Source organism: Dermacentor variabilis, chromosome 6 (assembly GCF_050947875.1).
Source record: "Dermacentor variabilis isolate Ectoservices chromosome 6, ASM5094787v1, whole genome shotgun sequence".
Taxonomy (NCBI): domain Eukaryota; kingdom Metazoa; phylum Arthropoda; class Arachnida; order Ixodida; family Ixodidae; genus Dermacentor; species Dermacentor variabilis.
In genome coordinates this window covers 157,898,915-157,913,447 of record NC_134573.1, presented here as the reverse complement: position 1 = coordinate 157,913,447, position 14,533 = coordinate 157,898,915, and the positions used below count along the sequence as shown (strand labels likewise).

The window sequence follows — 14,533 nt, the reverse complement described above, 5'->3', positions numbered from 1 at the left end:
AATTTACGAAAACGTGACATGGGACTATATATATGGTATGTGTGTCCTCCAAGCTATGGCACTATAAGAACACGCAGTTTCATAAAGGCTGGGCAGCACGCATCTAATTGCATCTTATTCCACAGGCAATTAGTGTGGGGAGTTGTTGCACCTGGGGAGTACGAACCTACAAATGCACATGCGAGAATACGCATTGTGTCATATATAATATAAACAGATTGAGGCATTAGTATAGTATGCGACTTTTAAAGCAAGGAAAATGAAAAGTGCAGTGCCGTAACTGTCTTTCACTACAAGGACATCTCGACAGCGCTACACAGGGGAGGGGTGGGAGGAATAAAAGGACAGAAGAGGAAGGAGGTCTCCCCAGTTGAGCGGCAAGGCCACCCGCCCGATGTGAGAGATATAGAACACAGTGGACTGTACAGATTTGCACATATTAGCGTGCATGCGGCAGCGGTCACCCAAGTGAAAAATCGACGTACGGTTTCTCGCCTGCTGTCGTCTGCAATATTTAACGGTCAACTGCTGATTGTAGCTGTCCACTTATTCATCTACCATTTTCAGGGCCCATAACAATAATAATAAAAAAAGTTCTTCGCTCGTTCAAATTTTAGAGCTTTAACATGAAGCACGCACTCCAATGTGCTGGAGAAACTGAGCGTGTGATGATGGAGCACTGCTTTGTGCGTAGTTAATCTAAAATCAACCTGGAGTTTTCAGCTAAGGTGGCTCTCGTAGCCCACAAGTGCAGCCTTTCCTACAAATAAATAAATAAATAAAAAGCCATAGAGTTTAATTGGGCTTTTCAATGGGACCCAAATGATTCCAATTTGACATCATTGGAGGTCCAGTAGGCTCAAATTGAACATGATTAATGAAAGGTCCAATTGGAGATTACTGCAGTTCAAATTGGCAGTAGGACAGTTTCATTTCGTTCCAACTGGCCTTCACTGCGTGGACTTGGTATGCCAAGTGGTCTCCATTGGACCAAATTGGAAGTCATTGGCTCAGTAATCCCATGAAACAACAGTTCAGAATAATAGCATAATTCTAATGAGACTCTTCAAATGAAAAAAAAAAAAACTCTTGGTGCAATCAATGGAGAGAAGAACTTAGCATTTTGTGAGGTTAGAAATTTGCCTTGAAACATTACCAATTTCTCTTGCATTGGCATCACTTGGTCAACCAAATTTTGCTTACATATATATAGCACCTGACATGTACCTCTCACAGTGAAGTGGCAAGTGGTGGGTTGCCATATAAGGTTTACGTTCATCAGTAAGCTTGTCGAATGGATATTCAAGTAGTATATCTGTGTAGTACTGTATCAAGATTAAGCCCCATTTTTTTTTCATACTGGTTCCGAGTCAAATCGAGAGACCATGGGTACAGTTATTTTATTTATTTATTTATTTATTTACATTACCCCTAAGGGCCCTCACATGAGGGTATTACATAGGGGGGGGGTACAAACATGAAATATACACAAGAAATGTGTCCAGGTGGGTGCAACTGCATTAAATAAACCAATTTGTTAAATTGGAAATCCTAATGTTTGTTTTTTGACTGGGCTGGAATATTTTTCAAACATGGTAAATAAACTTGCTTAGATTGCTAGACAATAGTGCCGTGATCATCAGAGCCAAATATCCCTCTGCATGCAAGAAGGGTCCTCACAATTTCACTCTAAAGGCTGCCTGCTTATTCCTTCAACGTTTGAAAACCCCTGCCACAACATCTCTACCCCCCCCCTTTTCCCACCCCCTTACTCATACTTGAGAGTAAACTGGGTGACTGGGCGTCATTTTTTAAAATGTCACAAGTGTGCAGTGCCTTGGACAGAAACGGAAAATCTCACTCATGGGGTGGGCAGCACCATCTTGTGGCAGACGATAGCACGCATCACACCGACTTAGAGATTCTTGTTTGTTTGATGGAAAGGTGAAAAGGAAGTGGGTCTGTGCAGTACAGTAACTGTCACACAAAAGAAGGACACCTCAACGGTGCTGCACTGGGGTGGGGGCCAGGAATAAAAGTAAGAAGGTGAGGCAAGAAAGGGTAGTGGGGAGAAGGATGGTGCCACGTGATCTCGACGCCATGGCACAAGAAAGCACAGTGCTATGATGGGTATTGTTCCTGTGTAAATGGCGGTACAGTTTCCACTACAGTTCGAATGGCAATGAGAATGGCAAAGCTACAAGGATGTGGCAGCAGCTGCATATAATTGCAGATAACTCCATTTATACAAGATTTACACAAACGCTCATAACCCCATTAAAACAAAATCCTTTTGTTAAAAATATTCTCGAGGTGTTGGCATTTAATAGCAGATATGCTCGACACCATTCATAAAATGTGTTGCTGGGCCCATTTCAAGCCACATCATATTACCACCTGCCTTTTATTTGGTTGCTTTCATTTTGGCGATCCCTTTGTTGGCTTATATGTCACGTTGCATGGCAGGATGATTTTATTTGTTTAGCAAGGTGCTGACATGAAGTAGGCTGTCCACCTCACAAAGGCAGCCAACAGCCCCCTGCATCATGTGTGGAGGCTGTTGGAGGACACAGATGATGCCTAGCATACCAAATATAGTTTTCAGCAGTAGTGTTGGTCTTTGTAGACAAACTGTAAGATAATGTCAGTTACAATGTACAGGGCTTCAGTTACCTTGAATGTGTAGCCATAGATCACGACATGAAGCTGACTAGTGCGTTTGTGAAGAGATGAGAACAGCTAGTGGAAATTGCTGCGACATCACTCACTAGCGGTGAAGGTGTACTACGCTCGGCATGCATTTTGAATTGGTCTGATTAAACGATGACGTAATTTTCGAGTTATGGAACTATGCAGGCTCCATACTGTTACTTCTACAGAATAAAGGAGAGTAAATGAAAATAAGCAGGAAAAGCATAAAAAAATTTGGCAACAGTACCCCCCCCCCCCATAACATGTGCGTGATGTGATGCACTTGCCGAGCGTCTGCTAGATGTTTGTTTCAATGGGATAGCCCTAAGGTAAATGCCCGTTTCCAAAGCCACCAATGTTGTGGGATAATAAGCACACAGTTTTACTGCAGTGTACTTTACGTGGCATTCAAAAACTTCTTATATTATTTCAGATTGTTGAAACATCATCTGGCGTGCATACTACATTTACAAATGGGTTATAGACAGATGCAATCACAGCCTGGCCGAGTGCTAATCAGAACCATTCAACTAGTAGCTAGCTACTAAATTTTAATGATTAAATATTTAAGTTACTAAGTTTGGTGCATGTGTTTGTATTGGACATATGAAATTTAATATCATATTTGCAGCTATTCATTTCCACTGTCCATGTGTGCACAGAAAAACAATCAGTCTGCAGATGTGTAGACTTTAATGAATCACCTTTGAGATGATGTCTGAACACACATATTTTGCTGCATAAAGCTTTACCATAAAGAAGTAAGAAAAACTACAGCGGCTGCACATGCCTCAACCGTGTGCGCTCTCGTTCATCGGTCAAGCGTTGTTGCAGAGCAGTGGCATACAAAGATGCAGCCATGAGTACCTGGCTGGAGCTTTCTTTAATCTGGAAAAAAAAGCAAAACAAAGAATGGCAGCACAACGTAAAATGATAAGGTGAGGACCAGTTTGAAAAACAGCGACACAGCATAAAAGCAGAACTTTGACGCCACCATTTATCTACTTGGCTTTCACAATGACTTGTTATTGTCGCTCACTGCTACAATTTGGCACCATAACTGCCTGCCTGCTAGTAACAGCGCAAAATATAGACTGCGCTGTTACTAGCAGGATGCGCTGTTTGCGCTGTTACTAGCAGGATGGAAAACCAACAAGCCCAAGCTGCTATTCTAGCGAAATAACTGCCTGGTCATACTATAGTAACCTTGTGCAGAGCTTGAAGCCATGAAAGGAAGCAGCTCCACCTGTTAACCACGAAATCGAGGTTCTTCAACAGTGGCACTTCACTTTTTTTTTTACCTAGCTGGCCCTAAACAGAATGTTTATGTGCAATAGCTAGTGTTCCCTTACAGTTCACCTTAGTACAGTTGCATTGTTTACAATACAGAAGTGTATAGGGGTATCAAAAAGAAATGTGAACGCCTGAGCATGCAGTCCGAGAGTATTGCCACGCTTCCTATCTGCAGGTTTCAAAAACTATGTATGTGTGCAATATCTAACCCAATACCGTAGCCACACTATTGCCTAACCTTTCGAAACCATCACTTGGAGAGTACGGCAATGCTCTCATATAGTATGCTCTGGCATTCACATTTATTTTTGATTCCTCTGTATGTTTACTTCCTTTAAAAGCACTTTTGGGTCCATTGCCTTGCTAACGGTATTACTTTGGGATCATTTTTACTATGGTGACAGTCTGACACTGCTTATGACATAAAACACAGAACACAGCAATGCAGTAACTGCAATAATAAGTTGAAAAAAATATGTTTCCACTAGAATTTCTTATTGTTACAGCCAATGTTTTACAAATCTGAGCTTACACACAACATTTAGACAACTGTCATGCAGATACGCGAAGAAACTATGGAGGTTGTGTATTGTAGCTAGTTTTGAGGCATGACCATATGTAGGCACATGGGAATGCCCACAGCTGGAAGAACCCCTAACACAACCCCTGCCTCCCCGAGTGAATTGTTACTGCACCACCAATTGCTGAATTTCTTTATACAGCAAAGCTGTATATGGCTAGGATCTGGCGGATCGTGCCCGCGCATTGACCAACAATTTTTCATGCGCGGGCCAGTACCAAAGATGGTGCAATACTGGGCCGACTGGTGGCGGAGGTGAAGCAGATGTTAAGCGCTCCCTATACGTGGGCAGATCCCGAAGATAGTGCAATGCCGGGCAGACCCGCTGCGGAAGTGAAGTAGACGTTAAGCACTCCCCATACGAGGGCTGATCCCGAAAATAGTGCAACACCGGGCCGATCCTTGGCAGTGGTGCAGCAGGCTTCAAGCACTCTCCATACGTGGGCCAATCGCGAAGATAGTGCGATACAGGGCCGACGCACTGCAGAGGTGCGGTTCACCATTAAGGAGCCCACATAAACAGCTTTGCTGGTCATCTTTTTTCACATGGTGAAAGGGTACTGAGCTTTTATTGCTGCCATGACATTAGTTGTGCTGCCTACATCTTACGTGCTCTTTCTTACATTATTCGCTGTAAAAAATGCTGCAATTATGTACTCTGACTCGTATGTCCTGATCATTCAATGTACTAAATGCCTATAGAAGTTTAGATGCGCTGTAGCTACTATCATGTTCAATATAATCTGCAATGTGCGAGCCGTGGTCGCAGTGATGCTCAGAACAAAAAAGTGGAGAGGTTTTCGCCATTCCAGAACGCCCATACCCCAGGGCTTTCCATAGTCTACGCAGCGCGGACAGAGCAGTGCGGACATTCTTAGCCCTTAGCACAGTGTGCTTTGTCATGGCTGCACCACTGCTTTAGCTTTGTAACTATTCTCATTCTTTATTTTTTTCCCTCCCTTTTTCTCTGGCGATGAAGTGACAGCTGCTCAGCAGACCAGTGTATTATTGTCCCACGAAGAAGGCAGATGATAGAAAGCAGGGGGTATGCGCACTGCTGTAATGGCAGACCCTTCACTATTTTCTCGAGAGCATTACTGCGGCATCGGCTCGTTTGTTGCAGTTTATACTGAATGCGGTGGTGCTTGTATATATAAACAGCTACCATGTTGAAACACGAAGCTAAGGAGCAGTTGCAAATTATTTCTAGAGAGATACAGAGACACTGACAACAGTGATAGTACCTCAACAGCCACAAAATCACCAGGATTGATTTGCTTCTCGACTGAAGACGGCAGGTGTTCTGGGACATGACCCGTGGGGAGTATAAATTCTTCATTGTTGCCTTTTCTACCAACCACGTCCTCTGGTGTTCGTTGGCTAGTCTGAAGAATGGTAACATCCAACCAACAAAGCGATTAGATCCTATTTCATAACACAAATTTGTGTGCTGTTTTCTCCAAAAGGTTGTCTTTAGAAAAAGCAAGAACTTTTCATAAACAAACCTATGCTTGGAAAAAAATTACACAAGGAACAATGAGAGTTCCATAAATAGAGCTGCCTTTAACATTCACTATTTTTAGTGAAAATAGTCTGTGGAATGTTAAACAAAAAGAATGTTTACCTTCTATGGTAAGCTACTTTTTGTTTGTTTAAATTAACAAGTAAGACCAAGCCCAGTGCAGCAATGCTGACAAAGTGCCATTTCCAGCATGAATGTTAGGAAGCTGTCAAAGAAAGCAGTGCTTCAACAGCATTCTCACAGATATAGCAACCTCTACATTTGCTACACATCTCACTACCACTACTCGTGTACACACTACACAGTGCAGCGCTGTTCAGATATATGTATTTGCGAGGCACATGCTTTAGGGAAATTGCAGTGTTGTACAACACTTGATGACAGGATGTTACTCGAAGTGCTTATGGTTTTTGTACTGTTTTGTTCTTTCATTCAACAGCATCAGTTTGTTAGAGCCTTTCCACCAAAGCTGGAATTTCGGAAGCTAGAAGGTCAACTGCAAAGAAATTTTGCACTGCATAAAGGCCTAGCTTCAGACAGCAGAAGTATAGAGTAGCCTTTGTGCAAAGTTTCAAGCTTGAAATATGAGTGAATGTGTCATGAAAACTTGCAAAATAAAAAAAATTAAGTACTGAAACTTAAAAAAAAATACTAAAATAAAAGCGCCACCATTACTGCTCGGCAAAAATAATGCAGAACCATGAAGGTTGAGAAACAACGCAGCTCCTTGGCCTGACATCTGAGGTTAAGCAGTGCCTATGGCATGCTTAAACTCTCAGAGGCGACGTGCAAGATTTGCATCAAATTCACTAACCACCAGGAGCACGCAACATTTGCTTAGGTGTTACTTAAAGGCTTTTAATGAGAAAAAGACAATTACCCACCCTGTAGCTCTGCCAAGATTGCTTCAATATTACTACTGCTAAAACTCCTTTATAGTATTTTAAACCAAAGTGACATTTCACTACAGTTAGCCTTTAAGTAAGAGATAGAAAATACCCACCACAGTCTTCCACATTTCATGTGGCCTGTTTTCCTCAACAGCTTCAACCTTTGGTTGGCAGACAGAGATTGTAACTAGTTCATCTGAAGAAGCGTTGTCCAAGAAGCCCGTAATAATGTGTGGTTCAACCTTTACAGGTTTGCGATGTATTTCTTCATCACTTTCATCACTGTCACTGGTCATACCGTGGACATCACCGTCAATCTGTTCTTCGTCATCACTGACAACTTCAACCTTTATCGCATTCACTGGCAGAAGCTCCACTGTCTTTTGTGAGTTACACAAATCAGTGTCGCTGGGAGCTTCGGGATTGGGCAGGCCACCAGTTGTGTTCTTCACTGGTGGTTCATTCCTTGTAATGACTGTCTCCTGCATTTTAATGTGAAAATGTGACAACAGACCAGTGCAAGATACACTAAATTTAGGTTTGAGACTGGACTGGCCCTGAGACTGACACAGTTGAAACACAATTTCAAGTTTCACTGGCAACTATAATCTATCTTATCATTGATAGTTTTCTTTTTAAACAGAGTTTTCCTTCTTTTTCATTACAAATGAAGTGTCTGCCTTTTCTATTTGCATAAATTAAAAAACTTAATATTGTATTATTAAACAGACACTCACTGGATGCATGGGAATGCTGCAATTAAGCAGCTTGCATCCAATGCTGTTTTCAGTAGCAAGTACTGCTTAATTATAGCTTTATGTTTGACTATGTGCACTTTATAGCAATTTAATTCAGGTTTTGCATTTTATTTAACATTTTCTTCAGTTTTTTAACTTCCTTAGAAATATACAGATATTCAGCATTGAAATTGATGTCGAGACTCTTTCCCAAATGTCAATTTTCAATACATTGAAAAAAAAAAAAAAACATTACCATTCACAAGCTCCCAAAATACATATTAGCTTCACGTAAAAACTCCACATAAAACGTCCATCGAACCATCCTTCTGAACTAAAACTGCACAGCGAAATGTGAACAAATTGGAGGCACATAAACAAGAGAGATGCATGTAGTTCTGTTGCCTCTGCACTCATCTGTTATATACGCAGCTTCCTTTCGTCCATATTTCATCATTATGATTTTACGTAAAACTGATATGGACCAAATGTCCCAATACAATGTTTTATTGCAGCACCGTTTGGCTGCCCATAAGCATTAGCATGAAAGCTTAGAATTAAAGAAAAAGTGTACCTGAGTGTTGGTCACCCAAGAGCAGACACCCGTTCACTTAGGTTGAAAACTTAAAGCAAGCATCACTATTGTCTAGGATGATCACCAAGGGCAACTTGCTCACCACTGCTGCTTGGAGGACATACCTGAGGTGTCACTTCTCCCTCCTCTTCACTGTCAGAATCCACATCTCGGCTGCCAGACGAGGGAAAAATATTGAATTGTGCGTTGCGATATGGGTTAGGAGCCATCCGACGGGGTGGATTTTCCAGCAAATAGGCACGCGTCTCACAGACGTCCCATTTACATGTCACCAAAGCATCTTGCAGAGCCTGAAACACATAGTAATTGACATTAGAGGGAACCATTTTGCACGCCACAGAAAGCTAATTCTTCACACCAACTCATATTTCCATACAGTGCATAACACCTGTGTGCTGATGTTAAAATGCGCCTCCTGCAACACACAGAAGAGTTTCATATAGTATAAAACTGTGTGCACTCACTACAGAAAGACAACTCGGGGTTTTCATGTAAATTTTATCTGTAATAAATTTGACCAGAGACATGACTCCAAGTCCCGACTCTAGATCTTCAATCAACCAGTGGGATGCTTATGTAATCATTTGTGTTGACTGCAAACTGAACGCCTGAAACCACGTGTTCTTTTAACCAATACAAAACTGTTATGACTGTATCATCTGGTGTGCTGTACATGCATATTGCTGATTATCATGAATACTTTGTTCTCTTACATTCGTCTGATGCATGGCATTTTGGCTGCTTTATTAGCACTTCTTTATGACTCGGCTGTGTGATTATTTTGCTCGATGTACAAGTTCTTTCTTTTATGTAAGTTCACCTACTCTGGTTGATCACTCTTTAGTGTGCATACTCACACTGTTACTGTGCTGCTTAGGAATGCTCACAAGTACCAGTACATTTGTCAATGACTCATTTTTACAAATAACACGACCGCTTGAAACCTAAAAATGCAGTTCAGCGACAGGGCAATATCAACCATGCAAACGACTTCATACTGAATACTTTAGCAACAAGGATGTGTTCTACAGCCATCAACAAAGATTAACAAAGCAGGTACTGATCTTAATTTTGGTGCAGTCAGTGAGACAGACAAAGGACAAGTAGGAGGAGGAACATGGGAACTGCTTTCCTGACAACCAGCCCAGGGATGAGGACAAGGACGAAAAAAAGCTCTGAGCTTCCAATTAAGAATTATTCAACCACACAAGCTTAGGTATGTATTGCGATGCACCCAGGGCATGTATAATAGTGCAACTGAGTATAGAAGTAACATGGAAAGAAAGAAGGTACATAGACAAAAGGCAACAAAGAAAGTTTGTGTGTGGAAGTGGCACTCAAAGAACATTTCACGCTGCCCTTGCCTTGTTCGCAAGTGTCGTCATGCTTGCACTGATTGTCAAGATAGATGACTAACTCACCCAAACCTATGCCATTTCACCTCCTGCATTTTGCTTTCAATGCAGCTCACAACACCGTGATAACCTCCAATCATCATGCCTTACTTTATTTTCAATAAAGTTTTTACTCACTCACTCATGTGCAAGAGTAATGACCAATGCCCTGCCCCTCTCTTGTCTCTAATTTTAAGGAAATACTGAAAAATATTTTTTCGAATTGTAGATGCTTTATTACATGCTCTTAACATGTACAAAAATGACATTTGGCAAGTATGAAGGTTGAGAAACGCTAGCAAGGTATTTTAATTTCATACTAAGGTTGGTCTCGAAATGATGGTCCTGGTGTCATCGAAATTATCGTGGTGTCACGACATCAAGCAAAATATTCTGATGTAATGTAACAACAAGGCTAGACCGTATGACATGGCTAATAAAAAAAGAGTTCCATGTGAATTTCTTCTCTCTGTGCTTGTCTATGGCAGCCACAACAATTGCAAGAATAAAGCGAGCCAGTGCATCATGACTTTGACACTTCCACTTCCTAGATAGCAATACCAAGACTGGTTCGTAGAAAGTATTATAGCAAATTGTATTGAGCACTCTGAAGTTGGCCAAATATTATTGATATATATATGGGGGGGGGGGGGGAGGCAGGTAAGAGGACGTGGACCTTCACTTAACACAAAACACATGACAAGTTCGAAATATCATGTCACCATTCCTTTAACCTCCATTTTTATATAGGTAGCAAAGTTGTCACCCTTTCCAGGTGAGGATGTTCTTCAGGCATGCGTGTATGCCTTGAAACTAGAATCAATGGTAACTATTCCATCAATAGATGCCCAATCGCGGTTTGAAAACTGTTGGGGGGGGGGGGGGTCTGTAAATTTTGCTCACAACAGCACAAAGTAGTACAACTATCCATGTTGCTACATACCATAACATCAGCTTCTTTGAACTCTTCAATGATCTGCTTGAGACTTTTCTCTTTGTCAGTCATATACTTCGTGTCCTCATCATCCGAGCTGTCTTCCTCACTGCTCTCTTTCTCTTCCTTGATAGTTCTTTTTAAGGCACTGCGAGCAGGCTGTCCTGATCCTCTGGATGCTCCACTGCGTTCTGAAAGCTTTCGCTTAACTCCGGTGGATGTTGATGAACTTTGTTCCAAGTTGACTTTTGAGCCACTTGGTTGTGTGCCCCGAGTCTTTTGTGCACTGCAGTCAATGTGCAAAAAAAAAAAAAGAAAAAAGAAATAGGCACGGAATTATTTTTTTCATATCTATTAGGACAACAAAATAACAACGGTTTAACTAACCTGTGTTGAATGTATGTAAATGGTTTTATGTATTTCATAAATTACAATGTGTGAATTATGTGGCAGTATTATTCTTGGAGTATTGATATTATACGAGAACGAGTTGCGTTTATCGTACTGCTTTATCATACACTTATAATGAAACGTGTCCTTTCCGTCACTTTAGGGGCTCGCAAGCCCTCAGCAAGCGACCGTTCATGCAAGACAACAAGCAAACACGCTTCAAGAGCAAGTTGTCAACGCTAGCACGATGCTAATTCAAATAGGAGAGTACAACGTCGCTCGCCTTTTGACCAAGTCCCGGCCAGGTCTCTTCAGTGCCGATTCAGAAGTCCCGCCGGGGCTGGCAGTATCATCTGCAAATCAACATACAGAGCCGCTCTTACATTCACGCACAACACTCGATATTCGTCGGCAGTTAAGCACCCAAAAGTTGACAAACTAACTTTCGATTCGGCCCAGCGCAGAAGGATGACCATGCATATGATTCTGGCCCTCGTTGCTCTGCGATGGACATTGTTCGGAGGCAGGACTCTGCTGCGAACATCTCTTTCGTAACCTAAACTGCCTGAGCGTGCTCAACGGGCTTGATGATCCGGTGCCGCTGCTGACGAGCGAATCGGACATGATGCGAAGTAACCGGGGTATCAAATCACATTCACGACGCTCAGAATGATGGTCAATGGTCAACATGGACGAAGAAGAGTTGAACTTGAAACTGCCAATGCGATGCCATAGTCGGAGCTTCACCACAAGACACTAACATGCGCGTGACAACAGCAACAAGCGCACTCACTTGACTCGCGAAACCGCACTGTTTAAGTACGCACACAAACAACTTCAAAAGTCTCACACGCCACTTCCCGAAAAACTATCACAAAAGCGCTGACTTATCACAGTTGCAAGCTAAGCATGACCACTGGGACAGTAGAATCATTATTCTGGCACTTGTTGAAATTGCAAGCCGACAAGCACGGACCCGCGGTAACCGCGGCTCGGCGTTAAACATTCTTTGCCGTGTCTTAGGCTTGAGCTCACAGATCGAGCTCGACTGGGCCGACTGGGCTCGCAACAGGCAAACAAGGTTAGAATAGAGGAGTGCTACCTGTGACACTCCTCCAGCGAGTCGAGCGTGGCACCGTGGCGCTGTGATCGTATGTGCATATGTCTGATGTTGGACGTGGTCATGGACATAGTGGCCATGCCAATCGTGCATGGTCCACTGCGGCCTGTTCAGTCCAGTAGGTCGTGGTTCAGTGCATTCGAGTTCTTTCGTAAAAGTGATTAAGTGATGCTCGGTACGTGCTCCACATATAACGTCCCGTGTTACAACAATCTGGCACACCAACTTACATGAATCTTTCAGTCTCCGTGGCGCAAAATTATGGCGAATGCCAATTTCCCACCATTGCCTGGACGTTGCTGATAAAAAAAAATAAAATCATTCACTGTCATTGTGAAGAAACAAGCAATGGTGCCCCCATTTTTTTTTTCTCTGACTTTGCAATATGCCCGATACCTGTTTTTTCTTCGTTCGCCTATGGCGCGTCGGTCGAAGGCGGTGCATAGCCGTGATTTGAAAACGCAGTTCAGTTTGCCTAGTGGCGGGGCTTGGTTTTTTATGGTAGTCGCTAATTTTCGTTTCCCGGTGGTGTAGTCGTGTTGTGCTGTTGGCCTTTCAATTATTTTATTACCACGCTTACGTGTTTTTAACAATCTGACAGAAGTCTTAATCACATGAACAATAAATTTCCAGTGTATCACGGAATGCTTAACTGTACTTTCGCTCCCTTCAGCAATCCACAAATTGTAGTTATTCACATGCTTGTTATTGAACGGCAGACGGACACATTACCGTAGGTTGTTCCTCGATCTCTTCACCGTTACGCATCTGTTCAGCTTGTATATCGTAGTTTGCGCGAAGAGTCAAGTAGAGCGAAGGCCTACTAGCCCATTTCCAAACTGTCGTGAAGTTTTTAAGCTGCACTGCCCGACAGATGCGCAAACGAAAAATACACACATACATGCAGGCACATCATCGATTCTGTCTCACCAGAAAGCGAAGCTGCCGTAGAAGACGAGGTCGATGCTGCGTTAACGGCAGCTGCTGCTGCTGCTGCTGCCGCCAACTTTCTAGCCTTCCTGTCTCGGTCATATTTACGTTTCTTCTCCAGTCGAGCTTCTCGCTCTTCATCTGTCTCTGTCGCTAATTTAGCACGCCTCTTCTTCAGTGCTTTTTCCCGGCGAGCTATATCGGCAGGGTGATCAGACTCGGCCTGGCGCCTGCGGCGAAGAGTTGACGCGCTCACACCGACGCGTGCTTCACCCATGGCGAGACCGAGCGACCAAGTGCCGGCGAAGCAGCTGTTCAAGCCTCGCCTAATCACGTGGTACGCAGCGGCGAGGCTCGAGCGAGCGCAGCTGCAACGTTTCTCCGTAGCGGATCACGTGACGTGACGTCACACCACACTTGCGCATCAGCGGCTGAAGGTCAAACGCGCGCCGAGATTGACCTTGGGAGACCATAATTAGAACAAACCAACAAACATATCACATTCAATGTATTTGTGACTAACGCAGCTGAGGGTGAAGCTGCTGAAGCACTGAATGACGTGGCCAGAAGGGACTGAGGGAAATTGCTGGGAAACTAATCGTACAAGTCTCGCAACAAATTGAAAGGACAAAATGTATTAGGTGACAAGTAGTCGCCTAAAACGAGCGATTATGTCAGGCCGAATTTTTCATCAGAAAAAGTCTGCTTTAACAAAAGATGCTACAGAAATTCTGAGATTGTCTACTAATGCATAAGCATTCTTTGCCTCGGTTGTTTTTGCTTACTTGCTTTTCCTATATTATGGATGTCTACCCATTGCTTTTCTGGTGCCAAAGAATGCTTACGCATTTGTAGAGAATTCTTAGAATTTCTGCAGAATTTTTCTTCACATCTGCTTGAAACTAGTCTGTCACATATCGAGCAAGACTAACCAAAGTGATAATCAATGAAGTTGCCATTAATGTACTTATCCTGAGCCACTTTGCGTTGCTTTTCGTCTTGGCGAAGCTGAGCCCTGCATTCCCGGTGTCGCTGTCTCCTTTTCTTGAATGGCTTGAGCTTGCGATTCACTAAATGATGCCCTGCAACCCCCACCCCCCCCTCCCATTGCTGATCAGCTGCTAAACGTCACCTCTCTTCTATCTTTTGCTCCTCCGTTTGTTTCTGTTTACCACCTACTTCCTGTTGCTCATCTTCTTTCTTGGGACGCCGACATTTCCGTATTAGTTCGGTGTTCTTACGCTACTTGTCTGTTTCACCAACCTTACGTTTCTTTGGTGGCATTGAAGGAAGACGTCTCACCGCATCCAACCACTTCAAAGCAATCGCATGCGATCGTAACTGAGCCTAGTGCTGTCAACCTCCAAAGCCAGTTTTCTCCTAACTCAGATGGGGAATTTCCCTAGATGTCCCTACATTCGTGCAAAATGTAGTTGTTCAGTTTGTGAATTTGGTTT

At 42.9% G+C, this 14,533-nt stretch overlaps 1 protein-coding gene across 2 annotated transcripts; it reads right to left on the bottom strand.

The window, feature by feature from the left end:
* Nucleotides 1-3,365: 3,365 nt before the first annotated feature.
* On the bottom strand, nt 3,366-13,412 carry LOC142585551 (uncharacterized). Of its 2 annotated transcripts, none has more exons than XM_075696386.1 (7): nt 13,077-13,412; nt 11,310-11,379; nt 10,646-10,922; nt 8,413-8,598; nt 7,090-7,458; nt 5,809-5,949; nt 3,366-3,579 (listed from the first exon to the last, which is right to left on the bottom strand). In XM_075696386.1, the coding sequence occupies exons 1-7, from the start codon at nt 13,351-13,353 to the stop codon at nt 3,463-3,465; spliced, it is 1,437 nt and encodes a 478-aa protein (XP_075552501.1). In that variant the 5' UTR covers nt 13,354-13,412; the 3' UTR covers nt 3,366-3,462. The 2 variants fall into 2 exon arrangements, with proteins under 2 accessions (XP_075552501.1, XP_075552502.1); XM_075696387.1 differs by lacking the exon at nt 13,077-13,412 and adding an exon at nt 11,470-12,104.
* Nucleotides 13,413-14,533: the final 1,121 nt, after the last annotated feature.

What these genes read in the sequence shown, in the direction of transcription:
- LOC142585551 (XM_075696386.1), bottom strand. Translation starts at nt 13,353, where the DNA reads ATGGGTGAAGCACGCGTCGGTGTGAGCGCGTCAACTCTTCGCCGCAGG. An exon ending in TACGGCAGCTTCGCTTTCTG is followed by an intron (nt 11,380 to 13,076) that starts GTGAGACAGAAT and finishes GTTGATTTGCAG; the next exon opens with ATGATACTGCCAGCCCCGGC. An exon ending in ATGAAATGTGGAAGACTGTG is followed by an intron (nt 5,950 to 7,089) that starts GTGGGTATTTTC and finishes ACCATTCTTCAG; the next exon opens with ACTAGCCAACGAACACCAGA.